The sequence below is a fragment of the Hordeum vulgare genome, chromosome 5H, assembly GCF_904849725.1.
Source record: "Hordeum vulgare subsp. vulgare chromosome 5H, MorexV3_pseudomolecules_assembly, whole genome shotgun sequence".
In the NCBI taxonomy this organism is placed as follows: Eukaryota; Viridiplantae; Streptophyta; class Magnoliopsida; order Poales; family Poaceae; genus Hordeum; species Hordeum vulgare.
The window spans coordinates 390,679,029-390,703,261 of NC_058522.1; the positions used below are offsets into that span (position 1 = coordinate 390,679,029).

At 42.0% G+C, this 24,233-nt stretch overlaps 2 protein-coding genes across 2 annotated transcripts in view; both read left to right on the forward strand.

Annotated features, from left to right (window-relative positions):
- Nucleotides 1-10,804: 10,804 nt before the first annotated feature.
- LOC123396135 (oleosin 16 kDa-like) lies at nucleotides 10,805-11,536 on the forward strand. Its single transcript, XM_045091187.1, has one exon. It carries the CDS (start codon nucleotides 10,911-10,913, stop codon nucleotides 11,412-11,414), a length of 504 nt encoding a protein of 167 aa, XP_044947122.1. The 5' UTR covers nucleotides 10,805-10,910; the 3' UTR covers nucleotides 11,415-11,536.
- Nucleotides 11,537-12,995: 1,459 nt separating this feature from the next.
- LOC123396757 overlaps nucleotides 12,996-24,233 on the forward strand; it is a 30,652-nt gene continuing 19,414 nt past the window's right edge. The window contains exons 1-2 of the mRNA XM_045091598.1: nucleotides 12,996-13,054; nucleotides 13,134-13,281. Of these exons, the coding sequence (XP_044947533.1) occupies nucleotides 12,996-13,054; nucleotides 13,134-13,281 (207 nt within the window). The remainder of the gene's footprint in view (nucleotides 13,055-13,133; nucleotides 13,282-24,233) is intronic.

Genomic DNA, 24,233 nt, shown 5'->3' on the forward strand with positions numbered 1-24,233 from the left:
AAACCCTAGTTCATCTCTTGTACCCAATCTTCGTCTCGCGACTCCGATTGGTACTTGTAAGGTTGCTAGTAGTGTTAATTACTCCTTGTAGTTGATGCTAGTTGGTTTACTCGGTGGAAGATCATATGTTCAGATCCTTAATTCTATTCAATAACTCTCTGATCATGAACATAATTATTCTTTGTGAGTAGTTACGTTTGTTCGTGAGGACATGGGATAAGTCTTACTATAAGTAGTCATGTGAATTTGGTATTCGTTCGATATTTTGATGTGTTGTATGTTGTCTTTCCTCTAGTGGTGTTATGTGAACGTGGACTACATGACACTTCACCATTATTTGGGCCTATAGGAAGGCATTGGGAAGTAATAAGTAGATGATGGGTTGCTAGACTGATAGTAGCTTAAACCCTAGTTTATGCATTCCTTCGCAAGGGGTTGATTTGGATCCCCCAGTTTAATGCTATGGTTAGACTTTGTCTTAATTCTTATTTTGTAGTTGCGGATGCTTGCGAGAGGGGTTAATCATAAGTGGGATGTTTGTCCGAGTAAGGACAACACCCAAGCACCGGTCCACCCACATATCAAACTATCAAAGTAGCGAACGTGAATCATATGAACATGATGAAAACTAGCTTGACAGAAATTCCCATGTGTCCTCGGGAGCGCTTTACCTTATATAAGAGTTCGTCTAGGCTTGTCCCTTGCTACAAAAGGGATTGGTCCATCTTGCTGCACCTTTGTTACTATTGTTACTTGCTACCCGTTATGAATTATCTTATCACACAACTATCTGTTACCGATAATTTCAGTGCCTGCAGAGAATACCTTGTTGAAAACCACTTGTCATTTCCTTCTTCTCCTCGTTGGGTTCGACACTCTTACTTATCGAAAGGACTACGATAGATCCCCTACACTTGTGGGTCATCAAGACTCTTTTCTGGCGCCGTTTCCGGGGAGTGAAGCGCCTTTGGTGAGTGGAATTTGGTAAGGAAACATTTATATAGTGTGCTGAAATTTATTGTCACTTGTCACTATGGAAACTAATCCTTTTAGGGGCTTGTTCGGGGTATCTTCACCTCGACCGGAAGCACAAAGAATTGATCCTCAACCTACTGCACCTACTGAAAATATTTATTATGAAATTCCTTCGGGTATGCTAGAGAAACTGTTGGCTAATCCTTTTACAGGAGATGGAACATCACATCCCGACTTGCATCTAATCTATGTAGATGAAGTTTGTGGTTTATTTAAGTTTGCAGGTTTGCCCGAGGATGAGGTCAAGAAGAAGGTCTTTCCCTTATCTTTGATGGATAAAGCATTGACATGGTATAAGCTACGTGATGATACTGGATCATGGAACTATAACCGATTGAAATTGGAATTTCATCAAAAGCTTTATCCTATGCATTTGGTACATCGTGATCGGAATTATATATATAATTTTTGGCCTCGTGATAGAGATAGTATCGCTCAAGCTTGGGGGAGTCTTAAATCAATGTTATATTCATGCCCCAACCATGAGCTCCCTAGAGAAATTATTATTATGAACTTTTATGCTCGGCTTTCTCATGACAATCGCACCATGCTTGACACTTCTTGTACCGGTTCTTTTATGAAGAGAGATATTGATTTTAAATGGGATTTATTCGAAAGAATTAAACGAAACTCTGAAGATTGGGAGTTTGATGGAGGTAAGGAGTCAGGTATGAATCTTAAGTTCGATTGCGTTAAATCCTTCGTTGAAACAAATACATTTCGTGATTTTAGCGCTAAACATGGACTTGACTCTGAGATAGTAGCTTCTTTATGTGAATCATTTGCTGCTCATATACATCTCCCTAAGGAGAAGTGGTTTAAATACCATCCTCCCGTAGAAGTTAATGTAGTAAAACCCAATCCAGTTGAAGAGAAAGTTATTGCTTATAATGATTCTATTGTTCCTAGTGCTTACATTGAGAAACCACCTTTCCCTGTTAGAATAAAGGATCACGCTAAAGCTTCAACTGTGATACGTAAGGGATACATTAGAACACCCACACACCCTGAGCAAACTAAAGTTGAACCTAGTATTGCTATTATTAAAGATCTCTTGGCCAATAATGTTGATGGGCATGTTATTCAATTCTGTGAAGCTGCTGCTAGAATTGCTAAACCTCATGCTAGAGACAAACATAAACCTGTTGTTGGCATGCGTGTTGTTTCTATTATGATAGGAGATCATTGTTATCATGGTTTATGTGACATGGGTGCTAGTGTTAGTGCAATACCATAATCTTTATATAATGAAATTAAAGATGAGATTGCACCTGTTGAGATGGAATTTATTGATGTTACTATTAAACTTGCTAATAGAGATACTATCTGCCCTATGGGAATTGTTAGAGATGTTGAAGTCTTGTGTGGTAAAACTAAGTATCCTACTGATTTTCTCGTTCTTGCTACCACACAAGATAGCTTTTGTCCCATCATATTTGGTAGACCTTTTCTTAATACTGTTAATGCTCAAATTGATTGTGAGAAACAAATTGTTACTGTTGGCTTTGAAGTTGTGTCACATGAATTTAATTTTTCTAAGTTTGGTAGACAAGCTCATGAAAAAGAATTGTCTAGTAAGGATGAAATTATTGCTCTTGCTTCTATTGTTGTGCCTCCTACTGACCCTTTGGAGCAATACCGGCTTGAACATGAAAATGATATGCATATGGATGAAAGGAATGAGATAAATAGAGTTATCTTTGAACAACGTCCTATCCTTAAGAATAATTTGCCTGTTGAATTACTTGGAGATCCACCTCCACCAAAGGGTGATCCTGTGTTTGAGCTTAGACAATTACGTGATACTCTTAAGTATGCTTATCTTGACGAAAAAGAGATATATCATGTTATTATTAGTGATAACCTTTTAGAGCATGAAGAAAAGAAATTACTGAAAACTCTGAGGAAGCACCGTGCTGCTATTGGATATACTCTTTATGATCTTAAGGGCATTAGTCCCACTCTATGCCAGCATAAAATTAAAACTGATCCTGATTCCAAACCAGTTGTCGATCATCAATGAAGATTAAATCTAAGATGAAAGAGGTGCTAAGAAAAGAAATACTAAAGCTCCTGGAAGTAGGTATTATTTATCCTGTTGCTCATAGTGATTGGGTAAGTTTGGTGCATTGTGTCCCTAAGAAGGGAGGTATTACCGTTGTCCCTAATGATAAAGATGAATTGATCCCACAAAGAATTGTTACTGGCTATGGTAATTGATTTTAGGAAATTAAATAAAGCTACTAAGAAAGATCATTACCCTTTACCTGTTATTGATCAAATGCTAGAAAGATTGTCTAAGCATACACACTTTTGCTTTCTAGATGGTTATTCTGGTGTCTCCCAAATACCTGTTGCACAATCTGATCAGGAGAAAACCACTTTTACTTGCCCTTTCGGTACCTTTGCTTATAGACGTATGCCTTTTGGTTTATGTAATGCACCTGCTACCTTTAAAAGATGTATGGTGGCTATATTCTCTGACTTTTGTGAAAAGATTGTTGAGGTTTTCATGGATGATTTCTCCGTTTACGGATCTTCTTTTGATGATTGCTTGAGCAACCTTGATCGAGTTTTGCAGAGATGTAAAGATACTAACCTTGTCTTGAATTGGGAGAAGTGCCACTTTATGGTTAATGAAGGCATTGTCTTAGGACATAAAATTTCTGAAAGAGGTATTGAAGTCAACAAGGCTAAAGTTGATGCGATCGAGAAAATGCCATGCCCTACAGACATTAAAGGTATAAGAAGTTTCCTTGGTCATGCTGGTTTCTATAGAAGGTTTATTATAGACTTCTCTATGATTTCTAGGCCTCTCACCAATATCTTGCAAAAATATATTCCATTTGTTTTTTATGATGATTGTGAAGAAGCATTTGAAATACTTAAGAAGGCCTTGATAACTGCACCTATTGTTCAACCACCCGATTGGAACCTACCTTTTGAAATTATGTGTGATGCTGGTGATTATGTTGTTGGTGCTGTTCTAGGACAAAGAGTTGATAAGAAATTAAATGTTATTCATTATGCTAGTAAAACTCTAGACAGTGCCCAAAGAAACTATGCTACTACTGAAAAAGAATTTTTAGGAGTTGTGTTTCCATGTGATAAGTTCAGATCTTATATTGTTGATTCCAAAGTTACTATTCACACTGATCATGCTGCTATTAAATATCTCATGGAAAATAAAGATGATAAACCTAGACTTATTAGATGGTTTCTCTTGCTACAAGAATTTGATTTGCATATTGTTGATAGAAAGGGTGCAGAGAACCCCATAGCAGATAAGTTGTCTAGGTTAGAGAATGTTCTTGATGACCCACAACCTATTGATGATAGCTTCCCTGATGAATAATTGAATGTCATCACCAACACTCCTCTCATCGGAGGGGACTCTTCTCCATCAACATCTTCATCAGCACCATCTCATCTCCAAACCCTAGTTCATCTCTTGTACCCAATCTCCGTCTCACGACTCCGATTGGTACTTGTAAGGTTGCTAGTAGTGTTAATTACTCCTTGTAGGTGATGCTAGTTGGTTTACTCGGTGGAAGATCATATGTTCAGATCCTTAATGCTATTCAATACCTCTCTGATCATGAACATAATTATGCTTTGTGAGTAGTTACGTTTGTTCCTAAGGACATGGGATAAGTCTTACTATAAGTAGTCATGTAAATTTGGTATTCGTTCGATATTTTGATGTGTTGTATGTTGTCTTTCCTCTAGTGGTGTTATGTGAACGTCGAATATATGACACTTCACCATTATTTGGGCCTAGAGGAAGGCATTGGAAGTAATAAGTAGATGATTGGTTGCTAGAGTGACAGAAGCTTAACCCTAGTTTATGCGTTCCTCCGCAAGGGGCTGATTTGGATCCCCCAGTTTAATGCTATGGTTAGACTTTGTCTTAATTCTTCTTTCGTAGTTGCGTATGCTTGCGAGAGGGGTTAATCATAAGTGGGATGTTTGTCCAAGTAAGGACAACACCCAAGCACCGGGCCACCCACATATCAAACTATCAAAGTAGTGAACGCAAATCATATGAACATGATGAAAACTAGCTTGACAGAAATTCCCATGTGTCCTCGGGAGCGCTTTACCTTATATAAGAGTTCGTCCAGGCTTGCCCTTGCTACAAAAGGGATTGGGCCATCTGGTTGCACCTTTGTTACTATTGTTACTTGCTACCCGTTACGAATTATATTATCACACAACTATTTGTTACCGATAATTTCAGTGCCTGCAGAGAATACCTTGCTGAAAACCACTTGTCCTTTCGTTCTGCTCCTCGTTGGATTCGACACTCTTACTTATCGAAAGGACTACGATAGATCCCCTACACTTGTGGGTCATCAGTGACCTGCTGGGACTTTTTTAGCCACATCTGCGAGAATGGAGGAAGGAAGAAGTGAGCACTTTACTAAGAGGAAGGGATGAAAATTAATAATATGATAAAAACCTTACCGATCCGGTAGGATTAAGGACGGAAATGCCAACGTCCTCTTCTTCAGTTGGCCGAGTCTACTGTGGCTTGAACAACAATTTCCACAACTTCTCGTGAGTAATGAGGAAAAAGTTCCGCACAGTGGTCGGGTCGTCCGGATTATAAGCCCACATCGGGATGGCCCGATGTTGGCAAGGGAGAAGGTGGCGGTGTAGCATTACGTGGACCACGTTGGTGAGCTCGATTTTCTTCTCCATTATAGCGGAGATTTTCTTTGTGAGCGCCTTCACCTCCGCGGCCTCCCCCCCCCCCAATCTAGGGCTTTCTCTGTCCAGGACACAAGTTCGATGGGAGGACCAAATCTGAATGCCGGCGAAGCTACTCCTTCCGTGTTGCGTGGCTCCATGATATAGAACCACTCTTTCTATCACACCTTGATGGTGTCTATGAATGTGCCTTCCACACATTGGATCCGAGCGAGTTTGCTAACTGTTGCTCCCGTGCAGTCAGCCTATTCGCCATTAACGACTTTGGGCTTGATGTTGAGGACCTTCGGCCATATGCCAAAGTGGGGATGAAATTGCAGGAATGCTTCACAAACTACGATGAAGGCTGAGATGTGCATAATGGAATTTGGCGGAAGATCATGGAAGTCTACCCCATAATATTACATAATACCCTGAACAAAGGGGTGAAGGGAAAAAACAAGACCCCGACAAAAATGAGGAACGAAAACCACCCTGTCCCCGTCTTTTGGTGTGGGGATGACTTGTCCTTTTTCGGGGCACGGTGGGCTATGTTCTCCGGTAGAAAAATGGAGCTCTTTAGTTCGTGGATATCCTTCTCGGTGACGCATGAGCCCTTCCACTTGCCTTTCGAGCCCGAGCTGGCCATGGCCGGATTGGAATTAGGGTTCGAGGAAGTGGAGCGAATAAGAGAACTTGGGCACTGGAGGTTTGGAGGCTGGGAAAGGCAACAACTATGCGAGATCTGGAATGTATTAGGAGGCTATGGTGACGGTTTTACCTTTTATGAACAACTGAGATAACAAGAGTCCCACTACTACGTAGTGAACTTCGTCATTTCCCGATAAAATTGTGCGGTTATGCGGGTGTGGGATAATCCAAATCATAAACCATATCCCTGAAAAAGAGGAACATGATCTCCATAATGGAACGTGTCAGTAAAGACGGTCTCGAACCACGCTACCATAAAGGTCATAGACCTTGACCAGCCGGGACCTTTCGTTAGAAAGGGTGTGAGGCAAAAAACACTATTATTGGTCGAACGATCGGCCTTATATATATATATATATATATATATATATATATATATATATATCTGTGTGTGTGTGTGTGTGTGTTCGTGTGTGTGTGTGTGTGTGTGTGTGTGTGTGGAAGAGGGTACGTCATCAGCAACCGAACTATTGTCGGCTAAATGTAAGAAGAGAGGAACTCGCCTCGTAAGCCAAAGTCTTTGGGAGCATAAAGTAGATGAAGGTCAAGACTACGGCATTGGAGGGCCAGTTTGGGGTCTACTGAGGGAGTCCGGGACTAAAGGGTCCTCGGGCCGCTTGCTCATTTCCATGGGTCAGACTCCTGGACCGTTCTACCATCATTAAGTGATGCTGAATTCAAGATGGACTCTTCCCAAGACTTGGCGTCTAATCCAAGGACACATAGTGATTGGTATATTCCTTTCATGATTTAATCAACATTGTGTAACCTTAACGCCCCTGGTATGTATATATCAGAGGGCCATAGTTCGTAGGAAAGATTAAGCTCATTAATGTTTGGGTGTAGACCACAACATCTGATCTCGAAGTAGATCAACTATGTACTTTGTGCAACCCCATCAATATAACAAGAGGAGGACGCAGGGTTTTACATCCATCAAGAGGGCCCGAACCTGGGTAAACATTGTCTCCCTTGTCTCTTGTAACCCGTCGATCCAAGATCAATAGTTCGGAGCCCCTACTCGAGATCTGCCGGTTTTAATACCGACAACGTGCCATGCATCATGCCATGGTATGCAAGTCATGTATCCTCTTTTTGGTTCAAATGACTAACTCGGACGATTAAGTTTCACTCACATGTGAGTCAGTGGATTTGCGACTCAAGACTTTAGTAACTCTAAGTCACCTGAATTGTGAGGAAATCCCAGTCCTTCTCCCACCATTAGACCATGTCGCGTCACTGCCTTGTTTTTAATCCAATCTCTAAGATATCTGGGCCAAATGAGCCTAGGACGAAAAGTTGTCTTCGACAAAATACATGTCTACATAACTTGCGACCTTAGGGCTTCTCCAACGCTAACCCATAAAGCGGACACATTGAAGCAGGAGCACATCATCCAACAATATCCTCTAAATATCCATCTATGCATACGCATGTCCGGATGTCCGACGTGGCTAGACGTGTTAGAGCTGTCTCGAATATTATTGTACAAGGTATGTTAAAGTTGGACTTGTAGTTGTACTGTGTTTAGATAGGATATGGAGTCATGCTCAAGCAGGGCACTTGTATCCTAGGCCTCTCATATATAGCGGGTCTAGACACTCGATGTAACCTATGCCAACATAATAGCACAGGTGTGCAGGGGGAGCCGGTGGCGTGTGCCGGCGGCCAGGGTGTGGTATTGTGATGGTGTCACGGAGAGGAGCGCCCGTAGTCATGCCCCGGGGATGTAGCCATATCGGTGAACCTCGTTAACAAATCTCGGTATCGTGCTCGTGTGTTTTCTTGGTCCTCGGATGATCGACGAAGTGCCTCGGATTATTCTAACAAGTGGTATCATGAGCTAGGTTGACGAGAGGTTGCAAAAGGTTGATCTAGAGGAGGGAACAAAACACGATGAAAGTCTGCAGGAAGCAATCGTAATACAGCGAGTTTTGATGCAAAGCAGATGTATTGGTCGTGTTGTAATCATCATGAAGCAATTAGAAGCTGGCAGAGTTCTCGACGGGATTGGAAAGCAGCGTTGCAAGGGACGTGCGGCAATCGATCGGCGGATCGGATCGATCGGCGGATCAGTTGATCAGGCGTGTGTGGCGGCATGCCGTGTCGATGGCAAGTGTGCGATCCGGAGGCACGCGTGGCAGGCCAGTCGGTTGAGGTCGAAGTGTATTCGGAGCTAGCTAGTGCGTGCATGTGTTGAGCTAGTGGACCAGGCACGAAAGGAGCTCGACAGGCTCTGCGTGAAAGGTCTAGAGTGCAAACTGCAGAGATTTGTTTGGGGAAAAAGAGAGGATCGTGTCCTCGTATACGACATGGAAAGAGGCGGTAGCTGATCGTACTGGGAAAGAACAATCCATCACGTTGGTATCCATTGGAATTAGCAGGAGGCGTTGACAAGGTAATTGCTAGTATCCGAGTTGAGGCCAATGTCGTCTTTCGCAAGGTCACCCGTTTAAAGAATCATGACGTCATCAGGCATCAGGTTTGAGGTGAAGAAGTTCGATGGAACTGAAAACCTTGAGTTATGGCAGACATGGATGAAAGATTGTTGGCGCAACAGGAATGCTTGAAGGCGTTGCGGGAAGTTAAGCCAGCTTAGATGGAATTATCATGTGATAGATGGAAATTCACGACAGTCGGACGATTTCGGCTGGGTCGGACTGGACAGTCTGACGGGTCGACGCGAGTCGGTTGGTATAGAAGACGGTGGTAGGATCGGCGACGACAACATAGGAGCGTGATGCTGATGGTGACCGACTTCTGGGCGTGGAAACACGCGGCGCATGCTCTAGGGCTTGTGTGGCTTCGACAAGACTATGGCGCGGGGTTGATTCAAGAGGGTGCACATGTGAGCTTGAAGTCGACGGGGCGCAAGGGATGGACTGATTATCTACCATGGAGTCATGTTGAAGGTGGAGCTGGAGTCTGAAGGACTTCACTCGGGGAAAAGCGAGTGGCACGTGGTTCGGACTAGAGCTCGCTGGTCTGATGGAAACGTGATACTCGTCATCGGTCGGTGAGGATCGGTGGTACTCTGCAGCGGGGGTTGAGTGGTGTGGGTTCGCGACTCTTGAGACTCGACCGGGACAGCGGAGGCTCGACTTGGTAATAGCGGCGAGGCGTACGGTACACACGGGACATGGAGACGGGCTAGGGCTCTGGTGGTCATACATGTGGTGAAACAAACTGCGAATTTGACTCGAGATGACTACAAGCAATGGCGAAATTCTTTCAAGTTTCAGACAGGCGGTCAAGGAAAAGCAGTGATGTTGAGTTCAGGTAACTCTTGTGTGAGCGACACCCAATATGAGTTGTTCACTTTCACGTAGGTTAGTGATCGGTATGTGATGATGTTGGATACTCTGGAAGTTGGGAGCGCAACTAGAGTAATGTGGAGCTTAATTTCGTTCGAGCGTTGACTATGGTCAGGAAAAGAAGGAACTACAAGTTGCAGGTGAAGTCACATCGACTCTTTGGAGTAGCAGCGGTGCTCATGGGATACGCTCAAGTCCAATGTACATGGAAGATTGACGCATGAACGAATTCAAGGTGGTGGAGAATATTCGCCAGGGTGGAGTTTGTTAGAGTTGTGTCGAATATTATTGTACAAGGTAGGTTACAGTTGGACTTGTAGTTGTATTATGTTTAGATAGGATATGGAGTCGTGTCCAAGCAGGACACTTGTATCCTAGGCCTCTCATATATAGCGGGTCTAGACACACGATGTAACCTATGCCAACATAATAACACAGGTGTGCAGGGGGAGTCGGCGACGTATGCCGGCGCCCAGGACGGCCAGGATGTGGTATTATGACGGTGTCAGAGGGAGGAGCGACCGTAGTCATGTTCCGGAAATGTAGTCATATCGATGAACCTCGTTAACAAATCTCGGTGTAGTACTTGTGTGTTTGCTTGATCTTCGGATGATCGACGAAGTGCCTCGGATTATTCTAACAAGATGAATGTCCAAACTGCCTAACCTAGGTGAAAACCTGTTAAAACAGACTTTGAGGTTCGAGAATTGTCTAGAGGCGAAGTGTCTCTAGGTGAAAATGTGTAAAGCGGCGTCCAGCTTAACTCCAGACGCGCGGGCCAGCAAGGCAACGCCCACGCCGTCGATGAAAGACGTCATGTTGGAACCATGTCCTGCAGGCTGCTCGTCGAGCTCAGCGGCGGGGAAGGGTACTGCATTCGCAACACGTAAGACGAGAGTGCGCCGGGAGCCTGCAAGTTGGCACGTACGTGGCAAGGCTTGAGGCATCGCTATCCATGCAGATCACCACGTACCCTGCTGTGCGTCCACATGTTCGAGACTCGCTCCACCGCCGCCCTACACTCTCACTCACATCACATCTTATATACCACAATCCATCTCGCCGAGAAACCCACGGCGCATTTGGTTATCGCATTTCTCAGGTAAGGCTCAGGTTTCGGAGTAGCGAAGCTTTTAAAGTGTGCATCTGGCTACCGGCATGGCTGGAGAGCAAGCGTTCCACCGGGGAGGCGTGTACGGAGGCGGCAGCGCCGTCGGGCCGGACTACATGCGGGCCATCCGCGGCGACGACGACTACTACGGCGGGCACGGCCAGGGCCACAACCAGCCGGCGGCCGTCACCCTCGCGAAGGGGGTGGCCGCGGCGGCGGCCGCCGGGTCGATGCTGTTCCTGTCGGCCCTGACGCTGACGGGCACGGTGCTGGCGCTCATCGTGGCGACGCCTCTGCTGGTGATCTTCAGCCCCGTGCTGGTGCCCGCGGCCATAGCGGTGACGATGCTGACGGCTGGGTTCGTGTCGTCGGGGGCGTTCGGCGCGGCGGCGGTGGCGGTGCTGGCGTGGATGTACAAGTACCTGTCGCACGGGTCGCCCTCGCCGATGGGGGCTGACACGGTGGACCACGCGGGCGCGAAGCTGGACTCCAAGGCGCACGACGTGAAGAACTGGGCGCAGCATCGCCTCGACCAGGCCCGAGCTCCGTAGGCATGTTTTGGTCATTTGCCCTCCTATGTGGTTACCAGTGTGGATCCACGCCTCTCTATGTACGGACGTGCCTGCGGGCGGTGCTAGTACCACCGACGAATAATAAGTTGTTGCATATCTTATCTACTACGTAAATTAAAAATAAAAATGGAAAACGCCTGTACTACTTGTTCCTTCTAGCGTCTACTTGCGCTGCTTCGTCTTCAGATGCAAGGGACTACTCATTTCGAGACTCTGATCGTCGATTCCTGTTATGCTGCTTCGGTGCTACCGCTCTCATTTCTAAATCCCTCCTTTGTTCTTAGAGCAACTACAATAGTAGAGCCGACTGTAAGCTCATGCCATGTCACATATAGCCCATCTTATAGCTATCATGTACAATAGTTGGTTAGAAGAGTACTACTTATTTATTATATGATCCACTCCATGTCACATATAGTCCATCTTATAGCTATCATGTACAATAGTTGGTTAGAAGAGTACTACTTATTTATTATATGATCCACTTTTCATTCTCACAAAGTGCTTAGGAGCACGTGTAGCTGGCTCTTAGCTAAGAGCCCGTTTACCTTTTCTCTCCTCTTCTCTCTCCTCCAACTAAGCAAAAATATACTACTTTATTCCTTATAGCCAGCTGACTCAGCTTTATTGTACTTGCTCTTACTGTTCTCTTGCCTCAAGTCCCATCCATCTGAAATTGGGCCACCTTCAGTTCTGCTATAATGCGATCTTAACCATTAGATTTTGCTATTAGAGCATCTCTAGCAGACCCGTATAATGCCCGATAAAAGTTCGTCTAACCTCTAGAAGATTTACCAGCTATGACCTTGTCCCCTATCCGCAACGAGATTTCAAGCTCTACCCTTATTCGCAACGAAATTGACCTAAGCTCTACCCTTATTCGCAACGAAATTGACCTACCTTTATTCGCAACGAAATTGACCTTGTCCCCTATCCGCAACGAGATTTCAAGCTCTATCCTTATTCACAACGAAATTTGTGGCGCGAAGAAAATTTCCACGCAGTCGCTCCCCCTCCTCGGCAGCCATTGTACCGTCATCACGCGTCCCGGACCATCTTCCCCACCATTTTCGTCGTCATTTAAGCCTCCAGTCGTCCCAACATCTTCCCCACCATTTTCATCGTCATTTAACCCTCCAGCCGTCCCAACATCAACGTGGAGCCGTCCCAACATCAACGTGGAGGTCGTGCATGCGCAATCCCCTCCGACGAATCTCGTAGCCGGCCATGTCGCCCCCGTCGTCGCCCAAGGCACTAACGTGCCTGCCCACAAGCGGCAGGGCAACGTTGCCCCGCCGTCGCCAAAGGCATCAACGTGCCTGCCTAGAAGCAGTAGGACATCATTGTCGTGCAGGGCGGCAATCCTGCTGGAAAGGCACGCGCGTCGGGCGTCGTTGTTGCTGCACGATCTGACCGACCGTTGGCGGAGAAGATGATTAAGGTTTCGAACATGAAACGAAAGAAGGTTCCTATAAAAGATCGGCGCCTTCGTCCACTCGCTCCGCCCCGGCAAGATGTTCTTCGTCCACTCGCTCCGCCCCGGCAAGATGTTCCCCGACGATGTCTTCGAACAGTGTTGCTTCCACCGCAAGCGAGGTGTTCGATGAAATGGCTGGAAGGTATGCATCTTTCCTCCCTTGTTCTTACTTTGCTTTTTTGCTATTGTGGTATGTCATGACTTGCTGTCACTCAATATAGCGGTGGTTTGAACAATGTCGCTGTCGAGTTCGTGAACTTGTTAAAGACCAACGCCGTCGACATCGATCAAGCCCCAATCGCTGGTTTCGATTATAATGAATTGGAGGGTGGCGTGGATGACCACGATGGTGAAGATGAAGTGGAGAAGGTAGATGAGGGGCGTATCAGCAAGTGCAAGCAAAAAAAAAAGGGTGAGATCGAAGAACTACACGATTTTGGAAGATCAAATCTTGATCAAGGCTTAAAGTACGGTGTCTATGGATGCTTGCACGAGTGTGTCTCAAACTGTCAAGAGGTATTGACAAGGAATCGAAGATCAATACTTCCAATTCATGACCAAGTATCCCAATAGGACAACATGGACCTTTCGGTCACTCCAAGGTCGTTGGGATGTGATGAAACCGATTTGTAACCGTTGGGCAGCTTGCTTGGAACAAGTTTGCAATGCACCTTCAAGTGAAACCATGGAATCCGATTATGTGAGTTCGTTTTCACGTCCCAAGTTCTGCACACCATTTGCATCATATAAAAATGGTTGCGTCATTTGACTTTGCTTTAATTGTGTAGAAAAAAATGCCCAACAACGATATAAAGACATGGAAGCTTCTGAAGGTATTTTTTTTAAACTAGAGCATTGTTGAAAAATGATCAAAGACTGGGAGAAGTGGAAGTTAATGGACAAAGAATCCCCATCGAAAAAGGTTCACTTACGAACATGAATGAAGATGAAGATGATGATGGCCCAAGAAACTTGAACAAGCCCGATGATGACAAAAAGACAAAGGAGAAGATCAAGAGGGGACATAAAGCATCGAGCTTGCGGGACAAAATAGATGTCATGATGCAATCAAATGAGGTGATGCTAGTGAAGTCTTCGGGGACAAAGATAGAGTTGGCCGAGAAGAAGGCACGAGAGAAGCAAGAGAGATGGAAATTTCTCAAAGACATTCACGAGAGAAGAGCACATGCCGCTGAGAAGAAAATCATGTCCAACCTTCTTACCGAATAGAATATGATCATTGCTTTGAACCGCAATGACATGAACGACATCAACAAAGAATGACATGATATGACAAGGCGAGACATCTTGAAGAGGAGGATGCTTGCGTGTTACAGTGGCATTGATGTTTTCTCATCGGGAATCCGAACCAATATCACCGATGATTTTGGTACCGGAGTTGGAACAAGTGTCGACGATGGATTCGAGGGCAGCGATGACCTCGATGATGCGGAGTGAAGAGCGACCGGGATGCATGAAGTCCTTTTGCGTTTGTCTTTAAAAACTATGCTTTCATTTTGTGAGCGAACTATGTTTTATTGTTTGAATTTGAACTCATTTGTTGGAATCACTGTCAAATTCGCTTATTGGAGGGTTTTTGGTTTGCGGGTCGACACGGCGATGCCCGAGCAGACCCTCCATAGCCGATCCGTAAAAGAGCATCTTCTGTCCTTTTTTACGGGTCCGTTTTGTGGGGTCTGACTTTGTTCGTGCCTGTACCGGCACACAAAACTGTTTTTCCGCGAACTGTAAACGAGTTTTCCGGGTCGGCTTTATATGGGTTCTGCTAGAGATGCTCTTACAACTCGCAATACCCCACAAGAACTAACTATACTTGCACTCGATAACATATATTTTTGTGTAGCAGTAAACAAGCAATTTTGCCTTGACAGTGGTGCATTCTTCTGCAATATATGGAGTTCATTTCTGTCGTTTTGAATTACAGTACTGCTCTCAGATGAACAATTGTACTCAAATCTAAAACAAATTGGCAGTGCTTTCGTTTATTCGTTCCTTGCAAATGAGTGTGCCTTCATTTATTCCTTCCTTGCAAATGAGAAGCTTGACAGAGTATTGTCAACATGTTTTTCAAAAATAAGTCGACCACGAGATTGCTAAGTTTAGTAGCAGGTTTGATGTGTTGCTTGTTAAGTGAGTATTACTAACATGTTCCAAAATTAAGTTTTTCAAAAATAAGTCGGCCTGCCAACGAGATGGTACATGAGATTGCTAAGTTTAGTTTTAGTAGCAGGTTTAATGGGTTGCTTGTTAACTCTATCCCGCCACGCAAGGCGTAATGAATGATTGTAATAACCTTTTGTTTGCTTAATTAATATAAGGCATGCTTTTCAAAACAAAAAATCTAAAACAAAAAGAAAAATATAAGATTTTTTTTGTGACAAAACACTGGTTAATGTTCCATATGCATGCAATGTTTCTATCACTAAGGGAAAATCGATACTTTAAAGATGTTATTTTTTCGAGAAATTTCGGAGCACCGAATTCATCTAGGTTTTTTACAGAATCATAATTTTGCACCGTGAAACATTCAACAATGTTTGCTAAAAAATATTGTCTAACATAGTATTTTCTGCAATTCTTAGATTGAAATCATGGCAACTTTTTACAAACTGAACCATGAAGTCATGTGAATTGTTTAGGAGGTGGCATTTTAAAAATGTCTATAACCATGGCAATTATTTCTAAAGTGACATGGAATTATTTTTGTTAAAATATCATGGCAAAATTCACAATTTTTGTATGGCATTTTATTGTATTCAACATGGCATTTTCAATGTATGGCACTTTCTTTATTGAACTTGGTATGGCATTATTTACATACATGGCATATTATTTATAAGGAGCCTGGCATTGTTGGTACAACTATTATAACATTTTTAATATGGTTTTGGACACAAAGTTTTAAATATGCGTCTACCGATTTTTTTCGCCATTGATTTTTTGTTTGAAAATAAGATGGCATTTTTTCATAAATCTTTTGTGTACTTGAATTAGGTCATCTCATGTAGAAATTGCCATGGGCAACACAATGCCAGAGATTGCCTCGTTCTGAATTTTACTAAGAGTGTTTATATTGAAGTTGTCACACTATTCAGTTTTCACCCATAAGAATTGACATGTTCCTACAATTGTTCGTAAAGGTGCATTTTTATTAGGATGTATCTAGAACACATCTAGATGTGACATAGTTATTGCACATCTAAATAACTAAATAAAGCATGAAAAGGAAAAGAAAAGAAAAAAAATACCCACACGAATTTCATGTAAGATCAATGATAGAGGACTTACATGTGCAATACTTATCTTACATTTAGAGGTATTTTAGCAAAGCCATTTCTATTATGGAATCCAATGCAATTTTAGTCATCAGATTATGGTATATTTACTAGTCAGAACTTGGTAGTTTATATTTGGGTACCATGGCAATTCTTTAGCTGGAGGATGGAATTTTCCAAAATTAGACAATGGCCATTTCAAGTCATGTACCATGGCAAGCCTATTTTATTTAGATCATGGCAATTTGTTTAGTTGCACCATGAGTTTTTTTTCGTTGGGCTTTGTACCTTTTACTATTCATACGATGGCAATTTTATTTAGTTAGGCAATGATAGTTTACTTTTTGAAGCATGGCATTTTTTTGCGGAAAAAGTCCAATTTCAACCTTGAATTTGTATTGGTCGGACGGAATAAACCCTCAACTCGAAATCCCGGTCGATTGCACCCTGAACTATGCAATCCCGGTCTAAATCAAACCCTCGCACCGTGTCAACCGGGATTTATTTTTTAGGCCGGCCCGTTTTAAAATCACAAACATATTTAATATTTTTAGAACATATTTCAAAACGGCCAACACATTTTCAAACAAATAATTTTTTTCCTGAAACACGAACATTTCTTATAATATGTGAACCATTTTATAAAATCTCTCAAAAATAGAAAACATGATTTTTTTCAAAATCGGAACATTTTTCAAATTCGAAAATATTTTTTGGATGCGCGAACATTTTTTCTTGTAGTTGTGGAGTGATGCATGCATTTGTTCTTGTAGTTGTGAGTATATTAAGACTGTACCTTTAAGCTCTACCTGGTCAGCATTTTTTTAAATTTGTTAATCTTTTTAAAAAATGAGTAATCTTTTTTCAAATATTTCTTACAGCGTGTTGGGACAAATCCGGTCCAGCGATGAACGCCGAATAGCCTACAGGTATGTATAATACACACCATGACAATCCACACATACACGTACATGCACACATGATATACAATAAATATTTTGACGACACACAATGAACTCTATATAATATAAGTGAAAATAAAACAGTAACAAAAAAAGAAATAAAAAATAAAAAAATAAAAAGTATAAAATATAAATTGAAACAGAAAATAAAAATAAAAATAAAAACAAAAGGAAGAAAAGAACCAGAAAACAAAAATATAAAAAACATACATGTGTGTAATTTTAACATATATATCAAAATTATAAAAATATACATGTGTGTAATTTTAAAATTGTTGCATTTGGAAAATGTTCATACATTTCGAAAAAGTGTTGGGGACAATTAAAAAATTGTATATGATGTATTAATATTTTTAACATGTATTCTAAAAAAATGTTAATCATATGTTAAAAACCATTTTAAGGTGCTTCCTACGTACTATAAAATAACCTGTGGACTTCACAATGTTTTTGAAAATCCCTGAATTTTAATTTTGAAAATCCATTTATTTGTTTCTAAAATCGTTGAACTTTTTTTATATCCGTGGTTATTTCTTCAAAATTCGTGAACTTTTATTCTCATTTTTTTAATTCCGTAAATGTTTTGTGATGTACGATACCGAGATGGGCCTAACTGGTCAAATCAGCAATCCCAGTTTGTCAAACGAATCCAGGGTTCTTTTTAGACCAGGATTACATAGTTCAGGGTGCAATCGACAGGGATTTCGAGTTGGAGTTTCATTTCGTCGAACCTCTACAAATTCAGGGTTCAAAATGGACTTTTTCCTTTTTTTTGCACCATTCAATTTTGTTAAAGTGCATGGGGTTTGTTTGTAGAGCATGTCATGTTTTTATGCAAGATGGTACTTTTATTTTAAAGAGCATGACACTTTTATTTTTATATAGATGACAATTTTTTGTTAGAGAGAACATGTCATTTTTGTATAGAGCATGCCATTTTTTATTAAGAGCATGGAAATTTCGTTAGTAAGAAAACGACATATTTTAGCATATCATGGACTTCTTATATGACATTTTTAGGTTCAACATCATGTTTTATGTGTGCATAATGTATTTTTATTTTAAAATGTGGCAGTTTTGTGTATAAACATACCCCATTTTTCTTGTCGTTTGTATTCTTAGCTCTTAGGGTATGGAAGGTTCTTTTTTCCAAGGATTTGTTTTTGCATGTGATCCATCTTTTTTGAACATGATGGCATTTTACTTGTGTTACGCCATTTTTCTTTCAAACATGACGGCAATTTTATTTTTGAACAATGTTTTTTTGCACCTGTTCTAGAAAATGAATTGTAGCTTGATGTTGTGTCTTGAATGGTGCTACCTTGATTTTTTTATGACTTTATGATATGCTACTTTGACGTAGGAGTAATTAACTAAGGGTTACCCCTTGCGGGATCCTCTCATTTTGGGTGGCTGAGCAAATTAACATGCGGTTGGATGGTTAGAAGGACAATGGTATCTCTAGCCCATCAGGATTGAAGTCCTAGTGCTTGCATTATTTCTGAATTTATTTTAGGATTTCTAACGATACACTTTATTGGGAGGAGACGTTTCCGTCGACGATGAAGTGTCTACGGTGACTTCGTAAATTTCAAGATGATATGCCGGCTCAGTCTCTCGGAGGTGATCATAGAAATAAGGCGTGCGTGTCTATGTTCATAGGGGTGAGTATATAGTTATACGTGTATATATGAGCATTTTGCATGTGTTCAAAAAAATCGGGTGGACTGAGACCGCGTCAATCGATGTGCTTTTGGTTGCCACTTGTCGCGTGTTGGACGCTTTTTAAGGGTTTTATTTTTATTCTATTTTCTGTATGCTTTTTCAGATTTTAGATGATTCTTATGGCTTTTGCCCAGTTTTCCTAGATTTTGGACAAAAAAGTACGGAGAAAAAAATTGTATGAAAAAATGTTATTTTCTTTCATCGGAACAACAGTTTGCTTCCACTGCACCTTTTGGGAAATAGAAAAAAACATTGTTTTATTCCGCAAGATGCACATACTTTGTGCCTCTCAAAAAGATAAAAAAAATCTTTCGTGAGAGGCACAGTTATGCCTCATATAAAGCAAAAAAAATATTGTTTGTTCTCTTACATGAGAGGTACAAGTTTGCTTCACGTGGGGACATGGATTTTATTTCGTGAGAGGACAACTATAACTCTCGGAAATAGAAAATGTGAGAGAAATAACCGTGGTTTCGGTCTGTTTTCTTTTCTTCTGGTTTTTTCATGAAAAAAATTTCGTCAAAACCTATTAACATGAGATCTAGTTTTAAAAATTTCAACGCATGAAATCCAACGATGAAAAAAGCTCGCAGTTTGGACATAAGGTTTAAGATAAACCGTATGGATAAACGAATCTACCTAAAAAGGGAAAACTCTTCGGAAGCAACAAGTTGCCCACATACACTACACCACTTGTCGCATCCAGAGAAGGTGGGATTGATTTTTGTAGGGAACCCTTTAATTAATGACTTTGATTTGATTTTGTTTCAACAGTAAATCACACTTTATTAAGGAGGATTACCGGATACTCGGATAATTAAACGGGCCATGGGGCATTCCTAACCAGACATAACGACCCTCGACTAAAGAAGAAGAAAACTTTGCCAAACTATGAGCCTCAAAAGTTTAAAATGAGTCCTTCAAACGTGAATCTACAAAAGTGGACTATCATGATCTTTTTGTGACTTCTTTGATGGGCTATACCTTCCTTTGGTTCCATTCTTTATCTCTTATACTACTGATTTGCAATCGCATGCAATAATCACTCTTCGCACAGAATTTTTTTTTTTTGATAAAGGAAATATATTAATATCTCGAAGATATCAATTACACCCAACCTCTGCAACAACGCAATACACTAATGGCATTACGGCTGGACGCAACCAAAAAAGAAAGAAGAAGCTAAAAAAAGAAAAGCCCTGCTACATAGTTCCAGTCCTTGCAGCAGCAGTACAACCACCACAAAAACAACCCCCGTAGTCCAAGTTCCCCAAAAGCGATGCCTCAAAGAAGGAAACAGTGCACAAGCGTCGTCGTCATCCGATTATATATCTTGGTTTTCACCCTGAAGTTAATGTCCGCTCTCAAAACAATGCCTTCAACAAGGCCATTGTGATACACAACCAACTAAGGCCAAGTCTTAGATTTTCATCCTGAAAGGTAAGATCTTGAACATTCACATATGTTGTTGCCCCACTTACATACCACCGCTACGAATCCCGAAACTCCAAGCAAATTCCTCAGCGTTGTAGGCTCCAATCACCATTACCAGTCCTCCAACATCGGCTTCCATGACATTCTCCACATCTGACTTCACCATAAAGCAAAACATAGCTCCTGATGGCAACAGATAGCAGAGCTTCGTGCCGCTCCCTTTTAAACGGAGGACCAATGGACACGACCGAATCCCACCCGATCTGCACAAAAATATCAAGAGCTAGAGCTAATTCTTCTCGACAAGCAAGTACTTCAAGCGTTTGCCGGAGCATGTACAATGTTGAACACCATTGCAGAAGAATCCTGGGAATTATACCATTGTAATCTTTACAAATAGCAGCTGAGGGAGCTCCTAACCGCCACTCTAAGGGCATGTACAACAGCATCAACTCAGTCGTCTATAACACATGTCACATAAGATTTTTTTGTTACATGGAAGATAGAGAATATATAGAGAAAAGGAGGTCGTGTGTAATATGGCAGATGGTCGTATCCCACGAGTATCGCTACTTATCGATAGCTTCTTCACTGTTGTACGCTCATGCATTTTTAATTTCCGGTTTCTCCTCCCAGCCACCTTATCCCATGATGTAGATTTAGTTTTCAGATCCTATAGTTTCGGAGATTCCATAAACTTTTTTTGAAAATCAATGATTTTTTTTGAATTTTGTGAACTTTTTGAAAAAACATAAACATAACTAAAAAATTGGTGAACTTTTTTTATAATCATTGAACTTTTTTGCAAATCTGATTTTTTTTATAAACTTTTTTGATTTTTAAGAACCAACACATTCTACATGGGCCGACCCACGAGAAGGACGCTACAACCCCGGTTTGCCTAACCGACGCTAAATGGGTTGTATAGGACCTCCAAAGAAAAATCCATACTAACTCCGGTTTGCAATGTTGCCAGCCCACCGCAATAACCACTAGACCAAAGTAACTTTGTTTTCTAGTGCAAGAAAACAATGCTAGATAACCTTTTTGCTTAGTAAAACATTAACATGTACCCAATATAAATTATCTGAAAAATGTAAACTCGAAACCAAGTTCATGGATTTTTTAATAATATATTGATTTTGAAAAAAGTTCATCGATTATTTGGAAGAGTTAAAGACGTACTGTGAGCGTTCGTTTGCAGAAACACTAAAAACACACGATGTAGGCCACAAATAAGAATCACTAGTTGTTGCATTTTGGGCTGTAGCTTGATGATGAAGAGCGGGGAGGGAGGTCGCGACGGAAAATCCTATTTGATACTTTGTGTGTTGAAATGTCGACCAAATGCACATGGAAGAGAGGGATGGCTTCAGATTGGGCTGGCCCATTAGAGAGTCCCGGTTTTGGGAACCTTCTAGAGGTTCTCAGCCGGATTTTTTTGGTTTTGGAAAACTTCTAGAAGGTTCACTGAACTGCTTCAGCTTTTTCAGTTTTTTCTTTTCTGTTTCTCTTTCAAAAAATGTTTTGAATATTCAGAAAAAATTCGTTTCCTTTTTCTTTATTCTTTTCTGTTTCCTTTTTTTCTATTTCTGTTACAAAAATCTTCTGGATTTGGAAAAAAGTTCCGGTATTTGGAAAAATATTCCAGAATTTGAAGAAATATTCCAAAAAAAATTAATTTTTTTTGGATTTTGAATTTTTTCCAGGATTTGAAAAAATGTTCTGGAATTTGAAAAAATGTTTTCCGGAATTTGAAACAATGTTCCTGAATTTTTGAAATTGCGAAACAAATTCAAGAAAGATTTTTTTAACTTGTGAACAATTTGAAAAACTGGAGCATTTGTCGATAATTCAGAACATTTTTAAAAACAGAAACAAAAAATGTTCTGGATTTTGTTTTTGCTTCAAATTCTAAAAGAAAATGAATAAAGAAAGAAAAAATGAACAAAAAAGGAAATAAACAGAAAAAGAGCAGAAAAACAAAATACAAAAAATAACTGGGCCGGGCTAGTCGGGCAACCCCTATGTGTTTGCTCGGCAGTTGGCCGCAAGGAGCGGTGTATAGGAGACCCGATCTCGATGGGGAAAATGTTCGTTGGTTTGTCAAAAAAAAGACCCGCACTAGGCGTCAGACGGATGATTTGTATGAGTTTTAAGCCGTCTTTCGAGTCGTACGATGGAACAAGCAAATCGTTGGTTCTTGTTCTGCTTGGCTGGGTACATATCACGTGGATGTATTGGTGCGGACTCAACTGTCTTCTTCATACTTCGATTAATCTTGATCTTACCGTTGGTCAGACAAGTCAACGGGACCACTCCTCACTGTCTTGTTTCGTTCTTCCCCATCGTAGCACCGACTTTTCACACATCGGCGTTGTCGCAACACCGACACGCAGCAAATCGGTATTGCTCGTAGCACGCCGATCGTCATAGCATGACTACCGTTGCACCACGAACTCATAGCATGCCGTCGTCATTGCAGCATCGCTGGTATCCTGTCAGCTGAGACACCATCGTAGCATCCGTCGCAGCATGGTCATGTTGTGGAAGCACACCGCCGCTGCGGCCTGTCGAGCATCGCAACATAGTCGTGTCATATAAGCATGCCGTTACCACGGTTCATCGAGCGTCGTAGCACCGTCCTGTCGTGGATGAATGCCATCATTGCGGTCATCAAGCGTCACATCGCCGTCATGTGGTGGAAGCAATCGGACCATCATCGCAGCTCCAGCATCAGCTCTCAACAACTCCACCCGTCGAAGCTGCTCCATCAACCTCGCACCATCGCCATCCGTCATTGACGTCGCAACATCGCCACCCGTCGTACCAATTTTGACGGCCTCATAACATGTGGCTTGTAGCAGTGTTGTCCGTCGTACCAACCCCGACGACCTTGGAGCAGCAGCTCACAACATCACTAAACGGCCTTGCAGCAGCGAGCACCTGGACGATGTTGTCCGGTCCTTGCAACATTACTTCTCAAGGCTTGCAGCACTGGTGGTCGGTCCTTATAGCAGCGCGTGTCTTAGCGGGATGCCCACCCATTGTAACATGGAGAGTCATCAGATTGCACATAGTGTGTCTAGTGCTCAATACATCTCGCAATTCCTCTTCCTGCACCCCCGGGCGCAACATCTATGGTCGTCACTCGCAACACCAATGGGACTCCTTAATCATGGCTCGCAACACCTGCTTGTAGCGTGCCTCGCCACACGCCGATAGTCCCTCGAGGATGGTGACTCCCCTCGTAACATTGCCTCGCAGCAGCAACGCAAATCTTGTAGCATGGAGATGCCCCTCATAGCATTGGCTTCGGCGTGCGTCGTATTATGTCGGCACTCCAACGACACTGGCTTTCAACATGTTGCATAACATGACGATGGTTGCCCACATCGTGCCCTTGCAACACCAGCTAATAGTACATTTTCATGGGAAACACTATCTATGACTGAAGAGTATAAGTATTGTTAGTGGTACCCTCAACCATAGATCCCTCCTCAAGTTCAACAACTCAGGATAGAGCAGGCTGAAAGATGGAAAGCGTTCTACCCACCGTAGCAGGCCGCTGTTGCGTGTTTATATAGGGATGGAACAGCCCCATCCGTGGCGTACAAGTATTGATAAATTACAACTTGATACGTAAGAGAAGATCATAATAGAAAACGGTTTAAGGCTTTAACTCCAGCCAACCGTAACAGAAACAAATACTAATGAAGCCATAGAAGATTCTAGTTACTTTAACACAGGCCATACAGTATAGTCTCACAAAGGAGAGAGAGGACCCACACTGACATTGTCAAAATTGCAAAAGAAAGCAAGTGAGTGAGGAACAGGAGAAACAGACCAAGCACCTGCTTTTTCCTTTTTTAAGACAGCACAAGAAGCACAAGAGGAAGCATTT